Source organism: Phaethon aethereus, assembly GCF_964289735.1.
Source record: "Phaethon aethereus genome assembly, chromosome: 15".
Classification (NCBI taxonomy): Eukaryota; Metazoa; Chordata; class Aves; order Phaethontiformes; family Phaethontidae; genus Phaethon; species Phaethon aethereus.
In genome coordinates, this window is record NC_138591.1 from 11,955,010 (window position 1) to 11,975,922 (window position 20,913).

At 38.1% G+C, this 20,913-nt stretch overlaps 2 protein-coding genes across 2 annotated transcripts; one reads left to right on the forward strand and one right to left on the reverse strand.

The window, feature by feature from the left end:
- Nucleotides 1-2,165: 2,165 nt before the first annotated feature.
- Nucleotides 2,166-7,509, forward strand: BFAR (bifunctional apoptosis regulator; the record flags this gene model as incomplete). Its single annotated transcript, XM_082006588.1, has 7 exons — nucleotides 2,166-2,431; nucleotides 3,284-3,485; nucleotides 3,865-4,034; nucleotides 4,693-4,837; nucleotides 5,066-5,233; nucleotides 5,745-5,947; nucleotides 6,837-7,509. 7 exons carry the CDS (start codon nucleotides 2,166-2,168, stop codon nucleotides 7,027-7,029), a joined length of 1,347 nt encoding a protein of 448 aa, XP_081862714.1. The 3' UTR covers nucleotides 7,030-7,509.
- Nucleotides 7,510-9,105: 1,596 nt separating this feature from the next.
- On the reverse strand, nucleotides 9,106-19,750 carry PLA2G10 (phospholipase A2 group X; the record flags this gene model as incomplete). The annotated part of the gene is made up of 4 exons (XM_082006662.1): nucleotides 9,106-9,251; nucleotides 11,847-11,953; nucleotides 14,728-14,893; nucleotides 19,690-19,750. 4 exons carry the CDS (start codon nucleotides 19,748-19,750, stop codon nucleotides 9,106-9,108), a joined length of 480 nt encoding a protein of 159 aa, XP_081862788.1.
- Nucleotides 19,751-20,913: the final 1,163 nt, after the last annotated feature.

Below are 20,913 nucleotides of genomic sequence, written 5' to 3' on the forward strand. Positions count from 1 at the left end.
AGGGAACAGAGACCGATATAAATAATTGTGAATGTGTGTATATATAGATATACTCTCATGTGGTAAAAATAGTCTCTGTGTGAACCAACCTGGTGCAGTATGCGTTAGCATTGCAGTCAAACTGGCATCTAAAAGCCTAATTTACTTCTGAGATTAGACCTCTAGGTCTTGTAAAACAAACCTTGAACGAAGTTTCTGTGAAGGAGGACTACTGGGTGTGTAACATGCATTCAGCAAAGGTGGGTCAATTCTCACGAATGTGGAAGTGAGACTATTAAGAAAAATGTGAGTGTAGTAGCGATCCTGTCCGGCGATTTTAAAAGCTTTGCAATACAACGCTTAAAGATAAAAAAAAAAGAGACGGGTTCTGCTTGTATAGGCCGTATCGCTAAGCGCGCCGCTCAGCAGCGGAGGAGGCTGTGGCGGTCGCTCCCCCATGGAGCCCGTCGCAGGCCTGGGAGCGCGGCTTGCCTCCCGCAGCCCAGGCAGCGGGCAGGCCGCTGGGAGCCCGCCGAGGCGGCGGGAGCAGCGCTAGGGCCGGCGGCTGAGGCGGGCGGGGGCGGCGGCGGCGGCGGGGCGCGGCCCGGCTTCCTGCCTGCGGCCAGCGGGCTGAGGCTGGGCCGGCCGCGCTGCCGCGGAGCGCCGCCGGGCCTTCGCCTGCGCTTGCTGCCTCGGGCTGTCCGGGCGGCGGCGTTCCGCTGGGCCCCGCGCCGCTGCTGGGAGCGTAGGAGGGAGTGCGCGGGAGGTGCCCCGGGATGGGCCCTACTTGCCTGGCGGGGAGCGAGGGACCTCGCTGCAGGCCCGAGCCATCGGCGCCTCGGCTTTGGTAGTGGCGCAGAGGCGGGGAAGCAGCTGAAGTTGGAAGGAGGAGGCGGGAGAGGAGCTTGTACGCTTTCTACTTGTGACCCTTCTCTTACTTGGTGCAGAAACTGAGCGGTGAGGTATTTTTGCGCCCACAAAAATCCTGTTGCCTCTCTCTTCCAGGAAGAATGCTTGTAGGTGCAAAACCTTGTTTTTATTTCTCCTCTTGTAAGTAATGTTTCAGGTTTGTCTTTTAGAGAGCCAACAATCTTTGCTTTGCTGGGAAAAGGCATGTTTGTAAGCAGTCTGAGGATGCACTATTGGTTTGTATTTCTGTACCGCTTGGGTTTTTGTTTTTAATTTTTATTCTTTACCAACTTGCATGCTTACCTCTTTGTGCTTGATCTGGATGGAAAGATGGTAACTTAGCAGGAGCCACATGGTGGAGAGTGTAAGCATATTTTGGTTTGGTAGTGTCTGAGGAGAAAAATGTGTAGTTTTCGATAGCTTCTAACATCAGGACTGATAAGTAAGTGATCTGGATCAGTGTTTTTCCTCTAGAAACTAGATACAGCCGTCTGAGAGAATGTAGTAGGAACATAAGCAAATATAGTTATATTTTTGGTAAGCTTGGAACAATCTTAAACTCTTGGCATTTGTGCATTTTCTGAAATACTAGCAAAGAGTAATTACCATAAAGTTAATAGGGAGTTCAGTCCTTCACTGAGATGGCAAGCAGATCAATCCCTTATAATTCTGAAGCATATGACTTTGTGGATCGATTTTTTTTTTTTTTTTTTTTTTTTTTTTACATTGCCCAGCTATGTTTAGCATTGACCTTTGTTAGTAATCTTTTATTTGGTATGCTTGGAAAGAGTAGTGATGGAGTAAATTAGATCGTTATGTTATACTGGTGTTTAATTTTTATATTCTCTGATGGTATTTTCTAATGATATTTCTTTTGATTGGTGTCTTTTACTAAAACCTTGATTAAAGATACTGTCAAAAGTAATCTGAATCATAGTTAATGAGTTTTTTTTGTTTCATGTGTTATGTAACACAGGAAAAGAAATTACAGGGAGGTTGAGCCCAGCTATTTACATCTAGAATCTGGTTTTGATTATAGTTTGCAATTAGTATGTTGTTGAAAAAGTCGAAGATTGTGTTTAATTTTCTGGGAGAGTTAAGTTAGTTACAATCAGAGGGACAAAAGAATTACAATGATAAATTAGAGTGCTTGCAATTCTAAACTTCTATAGTAGCTTTTTTCTTACTGAAGTTTATCTTGTTGCTTTGCAGAAGTAATGCCTTACCTGGTTTGAAGATCTAAGAAAGCTTTCTGTTTGCATAAAGCATAAAAGAAAATGGAAGAAGATGAGACTTTACAAGGTGAAACGGAGAGGGCAAAAGTTGAAACACATGCTACTCCTGAGATGGGTCGGCAGGTATCAGTTAGTGAGTTCCTTTGTCACTGCTGTTACGACATTCTGGTCAATCCCACCACCCTGAACTGTGGGCATAGTTTCTGTAGACATTGCCTAGCTTTGTGGTGGGTATCGTCCAAGAAGAATGAATGCCCCGAATGCAGAGAAAAATGGGAAGGATTCCCGAAAGTCAACATCCTCCTCAGGTGAGCGTACTATGCCATTTTTGGACTTCTAAAACCACCAAAATTAGCTGTCTGATTTCTTAAGTTTGCCTCAGGTCTTCATAGTTCATTGGTAATCTGAACTGTCAGAAGGGTGTTTAAATCCTGAAGTCTTTTATGTTCTGCATTTGTACTGAACTGTTCAAGCAGTTCAAGCGTCCATTTTTCTGGATGGAACTAAGGGGTGGGTGGTTGGCACTTTTGTTGTTGTTTGAGGTTTTTTGGTTTTTTTTTGTCTCCCCATCTGAATTTTTGGGGGGGATGGAGAGAAGGGACCGTTTTTGAGTATTGAGACACTTGCATCTTTTAATACAGCTGGTTGTTTCCTAATAATTCTAAGTTAGAATGATCTTTGATAATTGTGTAATTATTTCTATAATAGGAATTATTTATGGGAAGAAATATGATCTTACTGTAGAACAAAGGTAGAAATAGCAATTTACTGTCTTGAATTACCCATAAGTTCTTGTGTTAATAATACTTTATCTTAGGTGAATAATATTTCAATAAATAGATGGTAGGGCTTTTATGTTGTCTTTTGCTCAGCATTTTTGAATCATCAAGGCTTGCCAGTAGCACACACAATTCTAGTTTTATATAAGAAATAAGGCTTTTTTTTTTTTTTTTAACTTCTATCTTTAGAAACTAAGGAAAATGTTCGGAAGTAATTGATTTATGTTTAACTTTACTAAGTATTAAAACCCAGTATTTTCTTGCTTTCAAAGACGACAGTCTTTAGTAGAGGCTGGAAAACAAAAATAAAAAAATTGGTCCCTTTTCTTAATGTTAAAGCCTCAATGGTTATAGTACAATGACAAATATTTTTCTCATTAGGGATGTTATTGAAAAGCTATTTTCTGATGCCATTGAACAAAGGAAAGAAGATATTCAACAAAACAGTGATGTAGCACGCAGCTTAGCAACTTTCCAAAAATACGGGAATGACCAAATCCCTACAGTTCCGAACACAGGAAGAATTAATCCTCGAGGAGGAGGGTTTTTCTCAGGCGTTCTGACAGCTTTAACTTGTGTAGCAGTAAGTTTCATCGGGTCGGTTTTCCGTAGTTACTTCATTAAGCATGCAGTCAGATATACTTAAACTACGTGCACATAAAAAAGATTGTCAGCACAGAAGAGACTTGAGCTGAGCGGAGTAAGTAAGGTAGCATTCAGAGTTGTCTGTTAGGAAGTACAATTGCAAGATACAGCAAACGGAAGTTAGACAAATTGGGTAAAACTTCAAGATACTTTCTTATAATCTGACTATTCAAGGGTCCATAAAATGGAAGGTTCTATATGTCAAGCCCCCTAATGCATTTGCATTTCATTTGTATCATTAATATATTTGCTTTGTAGGTAAAGGATCTCTTTTTTAACTTTTTTTTTTTTTTTTTTTTTTTTTAATCTACCTGTAGGTAGTTCTACTTGGATATCACTGGAGTAGCAGAGAATTTGAAGAAGATCTTCTTGTCCACAAGCCTGTTGCTAAATGGACTGCTGAGGAAGTGATACTTTGGCTAGAGCAGCTGGGCCCATGGGCTTCACATTATAAAGAAAGATTTTTACTGGAGAAAGTGAATGGAAGGTGAGAGGCCTATTTGTCAAGAACAGCTGTCATTTGATTGGACTATTGGATAGCTTTCATTAGGGACTGTATATTGTGAAGTGACTGTACTTCATTCCATACATTGTGGGACTATTCTGTTGATGTATCAGAATAAAATTCAGGGGAAGTTTTAACACTTGGAGTTGAAAACTTTAGTAGTAGATACTAAGCAAGCTAACTGAAAATGTTCTAAGAACTTTTTAAAATGCTGATAATGCAGACTGACATGATACTGAAAGTAAAATTCTATTAATGTATTATCCACCCCTCCCACCTTTTCTTTCTTGTGAAAATATGCATATGCTATATGCATTGTTGCATTCCACCCAAGAACTCTAGGTTTGATTTCAGGAGACCAGACTAGATCCATGAAGTACTGAAGAACTGTGTTCAATAATAGCCAACAAGCTGATAAATTTGCATGCTGAAAGCAGGCAAGAGAAAACTTGAAAAGAAGGCTATTTAAAACCCAGGCTCTGAGACGCAGTTGATTCAGAACACTTGATATGGAATGTAATCCAAAAGGTGATACCTTCTATCAGTAGCTTATTGTTTCAGTATGTAATTGCTAATCTGTTAGCCATATCTTTTTGGTGAAAAGGTACCGTTTACCTTCTGAATTCTTCTGCTTTTGTAGACTCCTTCTAACGCTGACAGAGGAGGATTTCACAAAAGAGCCTTACAGTATAGAGAACAGTAACCATAGAAAAGCTATTATAGCAGAACTGGAATGTGTGAAGACTTTAGGTGTTAAACCACCACAGAACCTTTGGGAATATAAGGTAAATTCTATATAATGTATGTCATGTATATTAAGTATTTTTAAAATAATATCTAAAAGAATAGTCTCTTAAAGCCAGCAGGAGTGTTAAGGTAGTAGAATTACCCTTGTAAAAACTGCTCAGTTTAATGAACTGTTGTCTTTGAAAAATGGTCACAAAAAAATCTAAGAACTGGCCTTTCATTTTATTTTTCCATTGTTTGCAACTTGATAATTTGATACCTTTCAGGCAGTAAATCCAGGAAAATCACTCTTTCTTCTGTATGCACTGAAGAGTTCTCCAAGACTCAGTATGTTATACCTGTATTTGTTTGATTATGCAGAAGTTTTCCAACCTTTCATTCACACAATTTGCCCTACACAAGACAAGTATGAAGATACTGTCACAAAACTACTAGTAAGTATTCTAAACATTAAATGTGCTACTTGCTTTAGTTATAAGCATTTTAAGACTAGCAGCATAAAAACCCATGATGTAATTATTCATTATTTAATCTCATTACAATATAATTTTAAAAAATGCTACAAAGTGGTTCCTTGATTTTATTGTATGTGATCACCAGTTTTGTGACCACTACCTTTAATAAGATTGATTTAAGGCTTTTAAGACTTTAAATCTGCGAAACTGATTTTTTTGAAGTTCATGCAACTATAGAAAGATTGTTCACTGAGAATACCTGTATTTTAATAAATGACATGATAAGGTCTGTCTGCCTGTGATGTTTTATTCTAATCTAATGGAAATTACTGTGTTACAGTATTATCTACCAGAAAGTATGGTAATGATGAATTACTGCTTTCAATGTATGAAAAAACAATTTTTTTCAACAAGAATGTAGTGGAAATAAGCCAGTATTGTATCTGTTTAATAGGAAATGGATTAACAGTCTTTTTGTCCTAATTTACAGGACCTTAAAGATCCTTCTTGGAAACAGTGGAGAGAATTCATTGTAAAGTATTTATTTTTGCCATACCAGTTGATAGCTGAATTTGCATGGGATTGGCTGGATGTGCACTACTGGACATCAAGATTTATAATTGTAAATGCCATGTTGCTCTCTGTTCTGGAATTATTCTCTTTTTGGAGGCTCTGGTCAAGAAGAGAATTGAAGTAAGTCTTACTGATCTTGTTGAAGAGGGTAGGAAGTACATGGCCTTATAAATAGACAGTAACAGTCTTACGATTTCACAGTTGCTCACTGAAATGACAGTGTCTAACCACAACTCTGAGGTTAATAAGAACATGTGAATCTGAATCCACACGTACACTAGTGCTCTTTAATATCTTTATTTCTGTGAATACTTGAAAGTGTTTCTTGCAGCTGGTTTTACTGATTAGATGTAGCAAATGCAGTAATGGTAATAAGCATGTTGTTAACCACTGGGTAAATAATTAACTCTTACCTTTAAAATTGCCTTTTATGGTAACCGGTATTAGCTGTCAGCTGAGAACTAAATACATAAGAATTTTGTCATGATATGCTTACAATATACTTACTAAAGGATGAGTCCTCAGGATCATAAGTTTAGTTACACTTACTTGATAGGTGACCAAAATGATTGTTTTCAGTTACTGCTTTAGCCTTAATTCAAGCATATTACTTCATAATTGCTGTGATCTTTTATTTGTAGTTTTTAGAACTTTTGTAGGAGAAATTCTTGTTTTGGTGTGTGCTGGGTTTTCACTGGCCAGCGGCTAGGGGGCAGAACATGTTCAAAAGAGAACAGGGTACATGGAAAAAAATCTATGACAAATCTGGAATTTGACCACTTTAGCTTGCTGTGCTTTGTGGTCTGAATAAATTGACTTAATGCTTCCTCACATAAAATCTAGGATTACCGTATTTTAAGAAGGTTTTTTTGGAGAGCAAAATGATGTTTTACAGGTACCTGAGTAAGGGCTAAATAATTTGAAGCCACAGCACGTCCTAGCTTTTCTTAGAATGTGTAAAAACAAAACGGAAAGTGCATCTAAAGCCTCTCCCTTTCCTTTTTCACAGGACTATTCCTCACAGAATGTGGAGACATTTCTGGAAGGTCTCAACCCAGGGTCTTTTTGTTGCCATTTTTTGGCCTTTTATTCCTCAGTTTGTCTGCAATTGTTTGTTTTACTGGGCCTTGTACTTTAACCCAATTATAAACATTGATCTTGTGGTTAAAGAAGTAAGGCGTCTGGAGACACAAGTGCAGTGACTGGCATTGGAATTTTTGAGCTGTTTAGCTTCTAAAAATGGACATTTGAAATAAGCTTTGCTTTTTTTTTTTCTTTATATATGTGGCAGTGAAAGTGGTGGATTATGTTAACTTAAACATACAAAAAAGCCTTAAGGTAAGTTGCTGTTAAACCAGCTGATTCCAAATCTGAGGATGGGCTTTAATATCTAAAAGGTATTTTCTATTGTGGAAACAAAAAATTACATTCCTGATTTAGCCATGTAAAACTTACACAGTCATGTCACCCTACTTTTGATCAAATCAAACTTCTCTATTCTGTCTTGAGCATTCTGGTTGTTTTCAAGCCTGCCTTAAAATCAGTGTCTTCTGAACAGCTTTCATACCAGCAATGTGTTCCTCAATTTAAGTTTGCCAAAGGAAAAGTCTTCTTGGATAGGCTTGATATTGAAAGTACTTAGTGTTTTCAGTCTACTTTATGTGTAAGGTTGTGACAGTCAAATAACACAGTCTCACAGTAGAGTTTCTTCTAAAATTCCCACGGTTGAAGGCAAAGACTGCTTGAGTTTTCTTGTCTTTTGGAAAATGTGGTGATTGCCATTCAAAATTTTTTATTCAGATCAGTTAGACTTCATCAATAGCTTCTTTAATGCTCTCCACTTGAAGTCCGTTGCCAATTCTTAAATTCAGGGTTATCTCTTAAAAAGGGTTATTTTGGAAAAGTGATCTGACACTGTAATTACATCTTATACACATTATATTGCAGTATCTCAATCTGTGAGCGAATATTGATTGGAAAGGTATTTTGTGTAAATAGGATTCTCACTGTTGCTTCAGTCAAAAACCATATATTAAAAAGTTAGATTTTTTCCAAGAGCGTTGTCCCCTTGCATTCTATATTGGTTTGGATTTTTTTCTTCATTTGTATTATTAAACTTCAAATTTGCCTGTGAATATTTTTAAAGATAAAAGGTTTCTTTTGAAATTTTTATCCTTCCTAAAGAAGTGTTTTGATGTGTGGATTTTATTTTTTTTTGTAATATCAAAGTACTGGTCGTTAGATTTGACTTGTGCAAACTTGTTCTGTAGCCCTGCATCTTTAAATAAGTTGAGGTGGGTGAAAGTAGACATAAAATGCTTCTGGTTCTTCAACTGCTAAAATTAGCAGTTACAAAAAAGTGTATTATTCAGCAATTCGTGTTACTGATTTCTGTTCCTAAAAGGTTTGATAAAACTGAAGTGACCCTGGCTAAAACCATCTTGACATCCTTATGAGGTGTATACACTTCTGAACTCTGCAAACTCACACTGTCCAAGGTGAAACACTAATGGGAAAGGCCATTGGTCCCAGTGACTGCTACTTTTTTCATGTATCTGTCTTGGTGATGGTTTGCATTTGCACTTCTAAATCTAACTCTGAAGTTTTAAGGGTAGAACTTCTCCCTGTGCCCGCAGGAAACTCAGGGTTGTACATAGAATAAGGAGCTTGAGCCATGTCAAATGAACAACTTGGAAAACTGTATTTAAGTAGTAAATACTAGGAAAAAAGCATTATATTGGGCATTTTTTAATACAGGTAGGACTACTTAAGGTGAATGAGATGCAAAAGTTAAATTAGGCTTCATAATAAGTGTTTAATATAGATGAGAGGGCTTTTTGTGCTGACACTGTCACTTTATGCATTTCTTCCAGTCAGTTCAAAGTTAACAAATGTTAAGGTAAATGTTAGTGGAAAAGTTTGATCCATATCTTGTCGTTGGTGGAGGGGGTATGAAAAGTTTAGAGTGTATGATTCTATGAATCTGAAAAATCTGTGAAACTATATAACCAAAATTAATTTTAAGTCAGCTACTCCTTAATCTGATTAAACTTAAATTCCTATTTAGTCAATAAAAGCTTATACAGAACTAATGAACTTGCTTTTAGTCCCTGCTCTGTAGAAGATAAATAAGAAGATAAATATTTACTTTGGCCATTCTAGAGTGGAGAGGGTGAGGTGGCAGGAAGGGGGATCAAGAAAGGGCAACGGTGACAAAACGAAAAGTCATTTTAGATTTAAATATATATGGAGTTTTCATAAAGGCTGATATCGTAGATCTAATACCTACACAAAGGCTGAATCTCACCACACATAAAGTCTGGCCACAAAAGGTATTTTGTATGATAGGGAGCTTTAGAAAAACATTTGGCAGCTTCACGGTCACATTCACATGCCATTTTTTGACATTTGTCTTCTAGTGATTCTGAAAGAAAACATAGTAAGTTTGATGTTAGCCTGAAGAAATTAAAAATACCAAATGGAATACCAAGAATTGCTACCTCATGTTCCATACTTGCCATATTAATGGCTCATATTTCAAGTGCAATAGGAACCGTACTGAGCTTTAGTAAGACTTACAGTTCTTTCGTGCTCTTTAGACAGGGCTCCCTGCTAGGACATCTTGGCAACAGAGAATATACAAGCATGGTTTGGTTTAGCCATAATTGGTAATCAGTGGAACTATCTTGGCAGGTGAAAATACAGTGATTTGATGAAGACTTAAATACTCCTCTTTCTTTAAGAAAGGAACTCTTACCTGAATCCTCTTTAGAAGGTGGTATGTGACCCTCCCTGCCTGCCCTGTTGCTCTCGTGAATCTTGCGTTTGGGAAGATACTTTCCATTTCATACATGCTTTAATCTACTCGAGGATGTAGCATTAAAATTATATATGTGAAATAAGGGAAGCAAACATGTTCCATGTACAGCTCAAATCACCCACCTTTTTTTATTAAGGCATTCAGTAAGAAGTTAGGTAAATGTGTTTAAGCATGATAAAATACATGTCTGGCCATATTTGTTTTATAATTGTAGTGTTGTAACTTAACAGATTTCTTGGCGTGAACGTTTCTTCTTGGCATGAACATTTTCTCCTACAGCAATATATTTTGGTTTTATTGTGCCAACCCAGAAATGTGTGGTTTTTTCTCTCTACAACTGTCTGTAAACTGAAGAATCCTTGGTTATATTTTGTCTGAGTATTTAACATTTTGAAAGCTTAGCCGAATCTCTGCTTGATTTGTCTAGGAGCAGAACAATTGTTCAATTCAACAACAATTGTTCAACAACAAATTGTTCAGTTTTTGCAAATGAACTCAAATTCTGCTATGAGATGGAAGTGTTTTTTATATATGTGTGTGTGTGTGTGTGTGTGTGTGTGTGTGTATATATGTGGATGCTGCAGCTAGCTACCCTAAGAACTACTCAATAGCATAAGTAGCATAAACAACATGCTAAGATTAAAAACCCCTAAACATTAACTGAGAAGAATTATTCCTTCTCTTATTATTGCTCCAAACTTAATCTTCTCCATGGTACGCGAGGGACTTTATTTCAGCTTTGTTTCTTGACAAAGTTACAAGGACTGTAACTTGACAATTAATTAGATAGTTTGAGACAGAAGATGTTTAGTACTTCTGGAGCAGAGGAGGAAATTAGCAAGTAGAGATTCTGCATGAGGTAGACACTTGGGCAAAATAAAGGTTGAATGAAAAGTAGGAAAGAAAATAGCGTCAAAAACTTTCATTTGATTTCAGGTCAGGCAAATTCTAAGTTGAGTTATGAGAGGGTTTTGTGTTTTCTCTGGCCTACTATGTCGCCTTTAAACTACGGTAGTCAGAAACTCATTGTTATAAACAAGTTTATGTAAGGGTCTGCTTTTTTGTGATGCAAATAATAACCAGTTCTCAAGCTGATTTGTATTCTAGGTGGTAGCATAAAATTGCATACAAAGTAACTGACCTAGCATCTGATTTAGGACAAACAAACAAAACCCCCAAACAACACACAAACCAAACACAACAACAACCCGACCAAAAAAAGACAAACATCTCCCACCCCCCAAGCCTAACAACAATAAGAAAAAACCCTGCAAATTTTGGGGGCTTGTGAGTTTCAAAAAGCCTTTGAAGTGTATTGGAAAATATTTGCTAAAATGGTGGGAGTTGAGAACAAATAATATAAAAGAAATGCTGCTTTTTCCTGTCAAACAATTTTTGTCTTGTTTCTTTGAGGTCTCTTTGTCCTTCTCTTTTATACTACAGCAAGTATATACATTCATATTTCAGAGCAATTGAATAAAATTTATCAGGATGTGGTCAGCCATCTGTAGTAATTGTACACTAATGTAAATATTTTCAAATTGACATTTTATGGCTTGTGGACACGTTACTTCCATAAATAAACATACTAATCAAATATTTTATTACCTCAGTGTTTGAAATTGTAAGTTGTAATTGAAAATTCATTCATAAATTGCAGCCACTAGCAGTGGGCTGTGCAACCCATCAGTGGTAAGTATGCCAAAAACTTGTCCATCATAAACTTACAAATGACGTGAATTATTTTCTGCTAAGTATAGGAAGGTTCCTATTTAAAAAGATGTAATTTTCTTGCCTCCTGTTTGTAGTGGCTCTCCAGTTTGAGACCTGAAGGGAGTAGCATAACATGGGTTCTTCAACATATGTAAATGCCAAGTAAAAAGAGGGGTTTTTTTGGTGTTTTCTGAAAGGGCAATAGAAGCTTTGTAGATAGGAATTTTGTTTGCTTATGCATGTCAGTAGGTGGGGATTAAGAAGAAGAAACTGCATTCAGTTGGTTGGCATAGCTGTGCTTTTTGGAGGCACAAGCTTACGCTGGCAAAAAAAGTCACAAAAGGAAGGATGGTAAAGTAAGAATTTTACAGTTAATGAAGAAAAGTCTTTCTATGAAGTCAATGAGACAATAAGTAGAAGTAAAAAACCAAGCAAAAAAAACCCAACACCAAACCCAAAAAAACCCAACTAGAACTGTTCACTCACCACACACAGCAGTGTTGTCTTCGCATTCCCAGTGGTAACTTTCTATCTTTGGGTGACAACCTGCTTGTTCTGCCTTACCATAGCAGCAGTCATGGTTAAAGCAGCACCTGAGAGTAACAGAAATGGGCTGGCCTTAATTCATACGGTGGTGATTTACGGTCACATAATCTGGGTGGTTTTTATCAGCGTGTTTCTACAGGCTGTGAAATAATAAAACAGTCAACGTACGTGAATGTATAAACAGGTACCTGCTCAGGAATCAAAACCAGGTAATAGATCACCTGGAAGTAATTATTACTCTTTCATGTAATCCATGATGATGAAAATGTCCAATACACATTGATCTAGTTTAGCTTCCTTTCAGATGAAAATACAAGGAATCTTTAACGCATTCTCAGTTTTAAACACGATAAACTCTTATGTGGGTATGCCTCTCTCCTCGTGCCTTCCAAGAAGAAATTAAATGCCAGAATAGTCTGTCAGATAATGAATGACGTGTTTTTCTACCAGTTACTGATGCTATTGTAACAGCTACTAACAGGGAAGGGACAAGAAGATTTGTTAGGCTGTAGCATACTATCATAAATTTCATCTTATAGCAAAGTCCTTAACTGGTGGCAGAAAAGCTGAGAGCAGGTGAGATGTTCAGTAATGAATAGGCACGGGTGCTGTTTAATGCCATAATATAACTAAAACTGCTAAAACTGCTCAGTATCATGAGGAAATTTGGAAAATTGCCCAAAGTGATGATTTCAAAATTGTTCTTGTCACAATTGGGACAATGAATTCATAGACTTTCTATCACATTGTGGAACTGAACAGTACAGGTAAGTATTAATGCCATATTTTAATGTTTAAAAAAAGAATTACTCTTCTGGTGTTAGAGTCATTGAAAGCCCAGAACAGCAAGTAGGGGAGCTAACAACGACCTGAAATTAGATCACTTTTAAGTTTTTGCTGCAAACTAACTATACTCCTTTTTTGACTCTGTGCAGAACAGGGTGTATTGACAAGCTCTTTGTTTCCTCCTGGTAGCCTGAAACCATCATATTACAGTAGGCACATGGTGTTTAGATGGTGTTTAGATTGCCTGAGGAATTTGTGTCTGCAGTAGAAAAAGTTAATGCTGTGAGCTCTCACTTGCAATTACTGCTTTTTCCTATGCTTATTAAATAATTACTTGGTAATTCCAAATGAATCGCCATTTGAAGATCCTGCGGTACGTAACAGTTGAACAGCACATGCCCATGAAGTAGCTCAATACATCCATTTCATGCACAGAAATAAATTAAAAATAATTCTATTGAGTCTTTGTAGCAGTACTAAGGTAAATAAACCAGGAAATACGGCTTCTTTTGCCATAATGCACTACATCTTCCTGTGTTTACAAAAATTTTTAGAATTACTTTAGTCCTTTCAAGCATTTTAAATAAAAATAGATGCTTAAAGAATTTATATTTTATCTCATAAAAGCAATATATGATTGTCTCCATTTGAAAGTATGTAAGTGGCAGGCAAAAATCTAAATTGCAGTAACTTATTTGAATAATTCCATTACAAGTGTTCTTACTTCAGATTAAGTATTTCTGTATTTTCACTTAACGTTGTTTTCAGGCATAATTCTGAGTGTAAGCAGCCCACAATGTAGCTCAAAACTTCAAGAAATCAAACTTGGTAACAACGTTTGTCTCTACATTCAATTGGTGCAATTTGTGATTTTGTTCAGGTGCAGTAGAGCAAGTACACTCACTTCTGGTTTGTTCTTAACATTCCGTAGCTATTAAAACCCAAATCACAAATAGCTAACCATGTTTTGTGAAGAAGCAGCTTCTTGCTACTGTGCGACTTCTACAAAGTGGAAAAAATGGCCTACAATGAAAGACTGGAAAACTGCGGATTCTTCGTCATGATCTTTAGATATACAGATGACCAGAACTAGTAAGAGTCCCTTCTTTTTGTATCTGTTCCCAGTCACTAAAGTAGCAACTACATTCTACAAAATGGTCTTTAAAATAAGAGATTACACATCCAAAAACTTGAAATACATAGGCAAAGATTTGAAAAGTTTTAGGTCTAATCATGACTAGAATCTTTATGCCAAGAAAAAAAAAATTCAAACTTCCCCTATATTCAACCCTAAATGTGAGTATCAGACATTTGTTTTCTTTTCAATTTACAATGTATCTGTCTGATAAGACACAATTTGAGATGCTACATATGGTAGGGGAATGTATCATTATGATGATAAACTTGAAAATATAAAACCTTTCTTTAACTACTGTAACCAGAAAATCACCTTCCTGTCAGCTAATGTTCAATTATAAATCCAATTGATGGTAGTCAATATGCTGAGATTAGTACTAAATACAAAGGTCTATTTTTAAAAATTATTTTAGTAACAATTCATAATTAACTTTATTCAAAAGTTATTTTTCAATAAGTTGAATTTTGCATAATTTTCTATGTATTATTTTGAATACTAATAAAATGGGATGGATGAAAAAGCTTTTGCTTCTACTACCCATTGCAATTGTTTGTTTGTTTTTTGTAGATAGCTTGAATGTTTGAGCTTTAAAGCTTCTCCAAGAAGACTATAGTACTATAGTTCTTCAGCTCTTGGCCAAACAGCAAAAACAAAACAACTCAGTTATGCTGGGAATCCAGTATTAATGCAATGAGAGTTTGAGTTAAAGGCAAGTAGGACTCACATAGAACTACAGTAACACAATTTTAATATTTCAGAGTTTCTTAGCAGTCTGAGCTGTGTTTAAACTCAGTTCCCTCACTGATGTTAAATAGGCCTAATTCATATTTTAGTCCTTTTACTTGGATGTCTGTATATGTTCAGCATTTAATTACTCCGATAAATAGTTACTCTTACCAGTCTACTCTGTCCTTGGGCCATCCTCTTCCTCCCAGACCACAGTAGCATCCATAACGTAGGTAGGCAAAAGGCGATCGTCCTGTAGTACATCTGATGGCTCCAGCTAATTCAAGAATTCCTCTTCGATTTCTGAAATGGGCTTCCCCAAAAGTGCCTTTATAAACTGTGGAAGAAAAACTTTATTTTTTTGTTGAATCGAACATGCAGATACAAAACAGTTTTCATTTTTTTTTTAAACTCTGATTATGAATGTCAGTACTTGAAAAATACTTTTCTTTTTGACACTTTGGGGCCATACTGGGGTATGAAGGGACTGGGGCAAGCAATCTATAGTGAGCAGAATACTGAACAACATTCTGAATAGCTGCAGTGGTTTCCTCTCATCAAGGCAGCACACAATGGCAGAGTTCAGTCATTTCCAGTCTTAAAACTGGCAAGGACTAGCATGTGTTCTGTGGTCTAGGTCCACTAGTCTGCCAAGATTAGATGCCCTAAGTGTTGCCATATTTTCTCCTTACCATAACATGCAATTTTGCCGATGATGTTTTGTAGAATGTAATGCTTTATGAACAAATATGTCCTCTATGATGGGGCTCTGGTTCTCCTCGTCTTTTAGACAAAGAAGCCGAATAACTGGCACAGGTGGTGAGGTGGGTGTAGAGCAGGGAAATGGGCAGGTGCTTGGAGTCATTTCCAGGGAAATTAGAAGCATTGCTTTTTTTTTTTCAGTTTCATTTTGTTTGGCTTTTGTTGTCGTTTAAGGGATTGTCACCATTATTTCTCCAGAACAAGGCTGTATTTAGAAACCCTATTTTAACTGACCCGTGTCAGTACTAAAGCAGTAGGTCTTGGGCAGCAGATAAATGTTGAGACACTAGATGACTTTTTTGGGGGCTTCATGTCGTCCTTCAGGTTGAGCTAACTCATCAAAGACCCTTCATGGTAATGGGCAGCATTTCCTTCCAGTGCTGTCTCCAAGCTATTTGCAGCAAGTTCTAAGAAGTTGGTTGAGTACAAAACAAATTAGTGGAAAGCTGCTGATTAGAGTTGTCTTACTAATTAAACTTAATAATTTTTTTTTTTTTAATATGAGGAGAACAGTTTATAAACCTTAACTCCCAGTACTGGATATAGATTGGGAAAGACATTAACATTTAATAACTTATAATATCTGTGAGAGAGACAGCAGAAAAAATATTTAGACTTTGTCATTGAAGGCTTTGATATTTATTTTCCCATAGAATAACTATATGATAAAACAGTTTGTATATAATCTGTATAATCATATAATCTATTATAATAGACTAGCTAATAGACTAATCTATTATAATAGATCATGATTAACTAGAATCAGTTAATGGAAGATCTGCCGAAAAATATTGTTCCCAGCACAGATGAGTAACTTGAAATGCGTGGGATGCTGGTGATCTCCAGCACTTGCAATTTCATGAAACAAAGGAATTTAAACACCTCATGAAATCACTTCATTAAGAAATAAAATTGGTTTGTATGTGAGAATAGAACAAAAAGGCTTAGAAAGACTGTTTGTAGCTAATACTTACGAAAATAGCTAGGCTGCCTAAGAGAGTATTTAGTACTTTTCTGTCTGGCGACTACTCCCAGATCTTTTCCCTCCTGCCTTGTGACATTCTGCGTATTTCCAAATGTTTCCTGATTAAGGTATGTTTTTAAAATCTTCTGTGTGATTTTGTTTCTTTTTATGAAGACTTTGCATTTATCTTGATGGACAAGAGTATTCCTATAGGTTTGATTATGCATTCCTGAAAGGGTAGTGTCATCCCTCTGTCTAGTTTGGTTTTTGTCCTGCAGATTGTGTGCAGCTCTCTCAAACACAATATTGTGGGTAGGAAAAAAGGGGGAAATCAGACTGCATTTATTTTAATTTCATTGCTTTATAATGTGATTGAAAAAGTCAAATCATATTGTTTTGGTATCTCAAGGGCACAGGAAGTAAGTACAACTAGGTGTAAAAAAATAATTTACAGTTAGACAATTTGAGTCGAGTCTTGTTATGGCTTTTACAATTCTTGTAATATTTAATTCCAGTGTTTATTGCATAATAGGAACCTTGTTAAAGTTTCAACTGTTCTCATTCGTGACAGAAAACTTTAAAGACGGATATTTTGGAGAGAAAAAAAAACCTTACAAGACATTAGTCCATCAGCAAACTCAGATTTAACTGTATGTGATGTAGCTGCTTAAAAAATAAAGGTTGAATGGAAACCAGCGCCATACCAATCCTAAGGCTACTTTAAGTACCATAAAATAGCAGATGAGGAAAGAAAAAAAACCCAAACAAATCTATACAGTTGTCTCTGTGATTGTAATGACTAAGCCAGAGAGATCAAAAGCCATGAGGTGACTTTCTGAAGACTGAAATTAAGTAAACGCTAAAGACGGCCTGAGAGAAAGTAACAGTAAGTAATCACATTATATTTGTGTTGTGCGTGATTTTAAAATTGCAATTCCTGTTGCCCAAATTGGAGCCCTGCCATGGTTGGAGAGTTTGAACTTCATCATACTGTCTTGGTTTGTTGCCTGTACAAGCTCCTGAGAGTTCAGATTGTGCTAAATGCTGTACATTATTATGTCTTTGCAAGATGTTTTCCACTATACCTTCCTACTCTTCTTTTTCCCTAGTTTTCTGAATAGCTTACATTAATATTTAAAACCCAGTCCCTTAAAACTCCATATGCATAGAGGAAAAAACCCCACTTTTTAGAAACACATGAATTTTTTGTTGAAAGGTCATATTTCCCACAAAATTTAACTCTTTGCGATGGGCCCAATGCAAACATAATAATTATGTATCTGCAAAAATAATTATATTTTTATTGAGATGCACAGCTTTGCATAATTATGATGCGTAACTACATTAATCGTTACCATCTAATACAGTCTATGATGTTTTGTGGATTTTAAAAGACATTTTAAGCCATTTTTTCAAAAACTGAGGCTACAGAAACATTTTTTGATGCTAAATATGTGTAAGATTTCCTATGGTGATATTTTCTTTGTACAGTCATAGTGCTCCAGTAGCTCAGAACTTGAAACTTGGGAATAAGCAGACTTTCTGATGCATCTCCAAGATCTTGCCAGAAGTAGAAACCTTTGAACTGTATGCATTATAGAAACGGTTTTGGGTTTTTTTTTCCTTAGATTTTTTCTGTTGTTTCGTAAGCCATCAGGAATGCCCTTTTTCACCTCATCTTGTTGCCCAGACTACTGATGTGCTACCTCCACCAACTGTGGTCACACGTAAATATTTTGAAAGGATAAATTTGCCAGTTCTGATACTGTGGACCAAGCATTGAGAAACAGGTAAATTGCATTTCCCTTCCTCCTCACTGCCTATGGAATGAGTGACTGTGATGCCTGACTCAGAGCTTTCGGACCAAAGGCAGGCTCTCTGTAATGACCACTCTAGGCTGGCAGAAGCCGTGAAAAAGTCTTTCATTGCTCTCCTTAATGTTCTTGCTGAGGTTTGTGCCATACAAAGGATGAAGTCTGGAGGATGATCAAAATGCAGAAGGAATAATAGGGGCATGCTGAGGTCAGGAAGTAGAATTGGGGCAGTGAGCTTGGTGGGACCTTAAGTTGGCCCCATTATGCAAGCACCTTACCTTATGGTCTTTAATCACGCGATTGCCTTCTCCCCCCACCCCAGGCCCTGCTTCATTCTGTGCACAGAATCTGTTATAAGAATGAATTGAAGCTCTCATCCTCAGAATCCTTCTATTTGCAAGATTTGGTTTGGTGAATTTGCAAGCTGTGTAGGAATGTACAAAAAAAAAATTGCAAGAAGACAAAATCTCTTCATTAAGGCAACTGAACTCTATTCTGGAAAACTGGATATTGTCCTTCCAGCTGTCTCAAAGATTCAGCATGAGGTTAGTTTAATCACTTTAAAACAATGCCTATTGATGTTTACTAATAGCATGCTCCCAGCCTGCTGAATATCCTGAGGCTGGAGTACCAAACTACTGCAATACTCAGTGAGAGCCAGGCTTTGAGTAGTTGAAGTTGCACATAATTTTAAGTAGTCATAGGTAAAATCCAGTTCTAATGTGTCACCACGGGAACCTAAAATTAGTGGAGGCTTTTTTTTGTCAGACCACCTACCTATCTGAAAAAGAGGGATGATAGTATAGTTTCACAGAAGTGTGACAGAAGTAAGTACATTCAGATACTATACTGATGAATACCTCAGAAAACCTATGAGGAAATTATTACAACTGGTCTTTAATACTGCTAATAAATAGGACATAGGAGACAAAAATAATTAAATACTTGCAAACTGAGTAGTCGGCTATGCTCAGGTATGAGGCAGGGGTCCTTTAATTACATTCTCACATAACTTATTCATAAAGACTGACTCATTCTTTCAGAATAACCCAGGTACGGTCTTGCAGGCAATCTCAGTTCTAGCAGTTCATAGCTTTTGAACTGCTTTGCAACTTCGGTGCTCTGAGCTGGCGCGCTCTAGTCGCCTCTCTAGTAGCCACAAGAAGAGCGTGGCTCAATGTATTGGCTTTATAGAAAGAAAGGTGATTACTAGGCATGCAATCCGCAGTCTGATTTTTAAATGCGGGACCTTTTAACGCACTTGCACATCACCGATGACCTTTAAAAAAACGATGCGAGACCCGCCAGCCAAACCGGCGCGCTGCAGCGGAAAGCGGAGAACGGGACGCGCAGTGGGCGCAGCTGCAGCCGCCCGCCGCCACCGCGGGGCTGCCCGTCTGGGCCAGCGACACCCGGCTGTGCCCCGGCGCCTCGGACAGTCTCTCAAAGCACTTCTTTCCCACGCGTGCAGGTATTCCCTTGCCACGATCGTTTCTCCTGAGGCTCCTTCCTTTCCCCGCTCCTCCCGCCTCCCCCGGGCGCCTCCGAGCCCCGTCGCTCAGGGGCAGCCGCAGGCTGAGCCCCTCCACTCACCGGCCGGCAGCAGCAGCAGCACCAGCGGCAGCAGCGGCGGCGGCGGGCGGCGGGGTCCCATGTGCGGCGCGGCGGGGGCAGGCGGGGTGCGGGCTCCTGGCAGAGGCGGCTGGCTCCGGGAGCGGGGAGCGTGGGTGTGAGCCCGCGCGGCTGCGTGCCGGCTATAAAAGGCTGCCTTGTGCCCCGAGCCAGCTGCCCCGCAGCCGGGCCGAGGACCGCGCTCTGCCGTCCATCTGGCCAGAAGGGAGGGGCTGGGGAGAGCTGGGAGCTGCCACTCGGCCGCGGCGCGTCCCGCAGGCACAGGGGCGCCCTCCCGCCGGGCCGCCCTCCCGCCGGGCCGCCTGCAGGCCCCGGCCTCAACCCCGCTCCTCCTGCGGGACCCTCCTGCCCTGGCAGTTAAATTGCTCTTCGATTTACAGCACTTCCTAGACAGCTTAATCTAGATCTGAAGAGTTAAGACGGCAGTCTTAACTAAGAGTTAAGTGAACTGTGTTCGAAGTTATTCCAGTGGTTAATTGTAACCAGCACTGAACACACGTGCTGTCCCCGTAGTCTGAATTTGCCTCCCAGTTGCTACTTTTCTCGGAGGACAGAAGAACCACCAACTCCTAAACTGGTTATGGGTATCTGTAGCTTGATCAAAACAACATTTTAACTTTCCCTCAACCAAAATAGAGTCTTACACTGAGTATTTTTTTGTACATTGGGTAATCTTCATGTATCTTTTCCATTCCCTTTCCAACTCTTGTATTATTTTGTGAAACCTACAGCTAGATGTCATATTGCAATCACAGTTTCATTGCCCGCTCAACACACAGCCAATTCCGCTCGCTTTTATGTGATTTTTTTTCCTCGCTCATACCTTCCAAGTATTTTGTCAGACCTTTTACTGTTGCACTGGAACCAGTGCATTTCCTGTCAGTTCTTCAAGCAATCAGGACCCCTGAAATTTTGGGTATTGATTTTTTTGTGTGTGTTTCGTTTTGTTCTTTTTTTTTTTTTTTGGCATTATATATGGATAAAACCAAAGTTTTTTTACAGAACTTACCAAGAAGTTGTTCTTGGTCATGTCATCTTACTATTGGAGAGGAGCTGGTAGTGGTTTTTTTGTAGTGAATGGTATTTTCATCAAAGAAATAAAATGTTTTTCATGTGCATACTGAAGGATAATTCTACTTCTGCATTAAAATGCTCCGATTTCTGCATTATATCATTCCTCTTTAA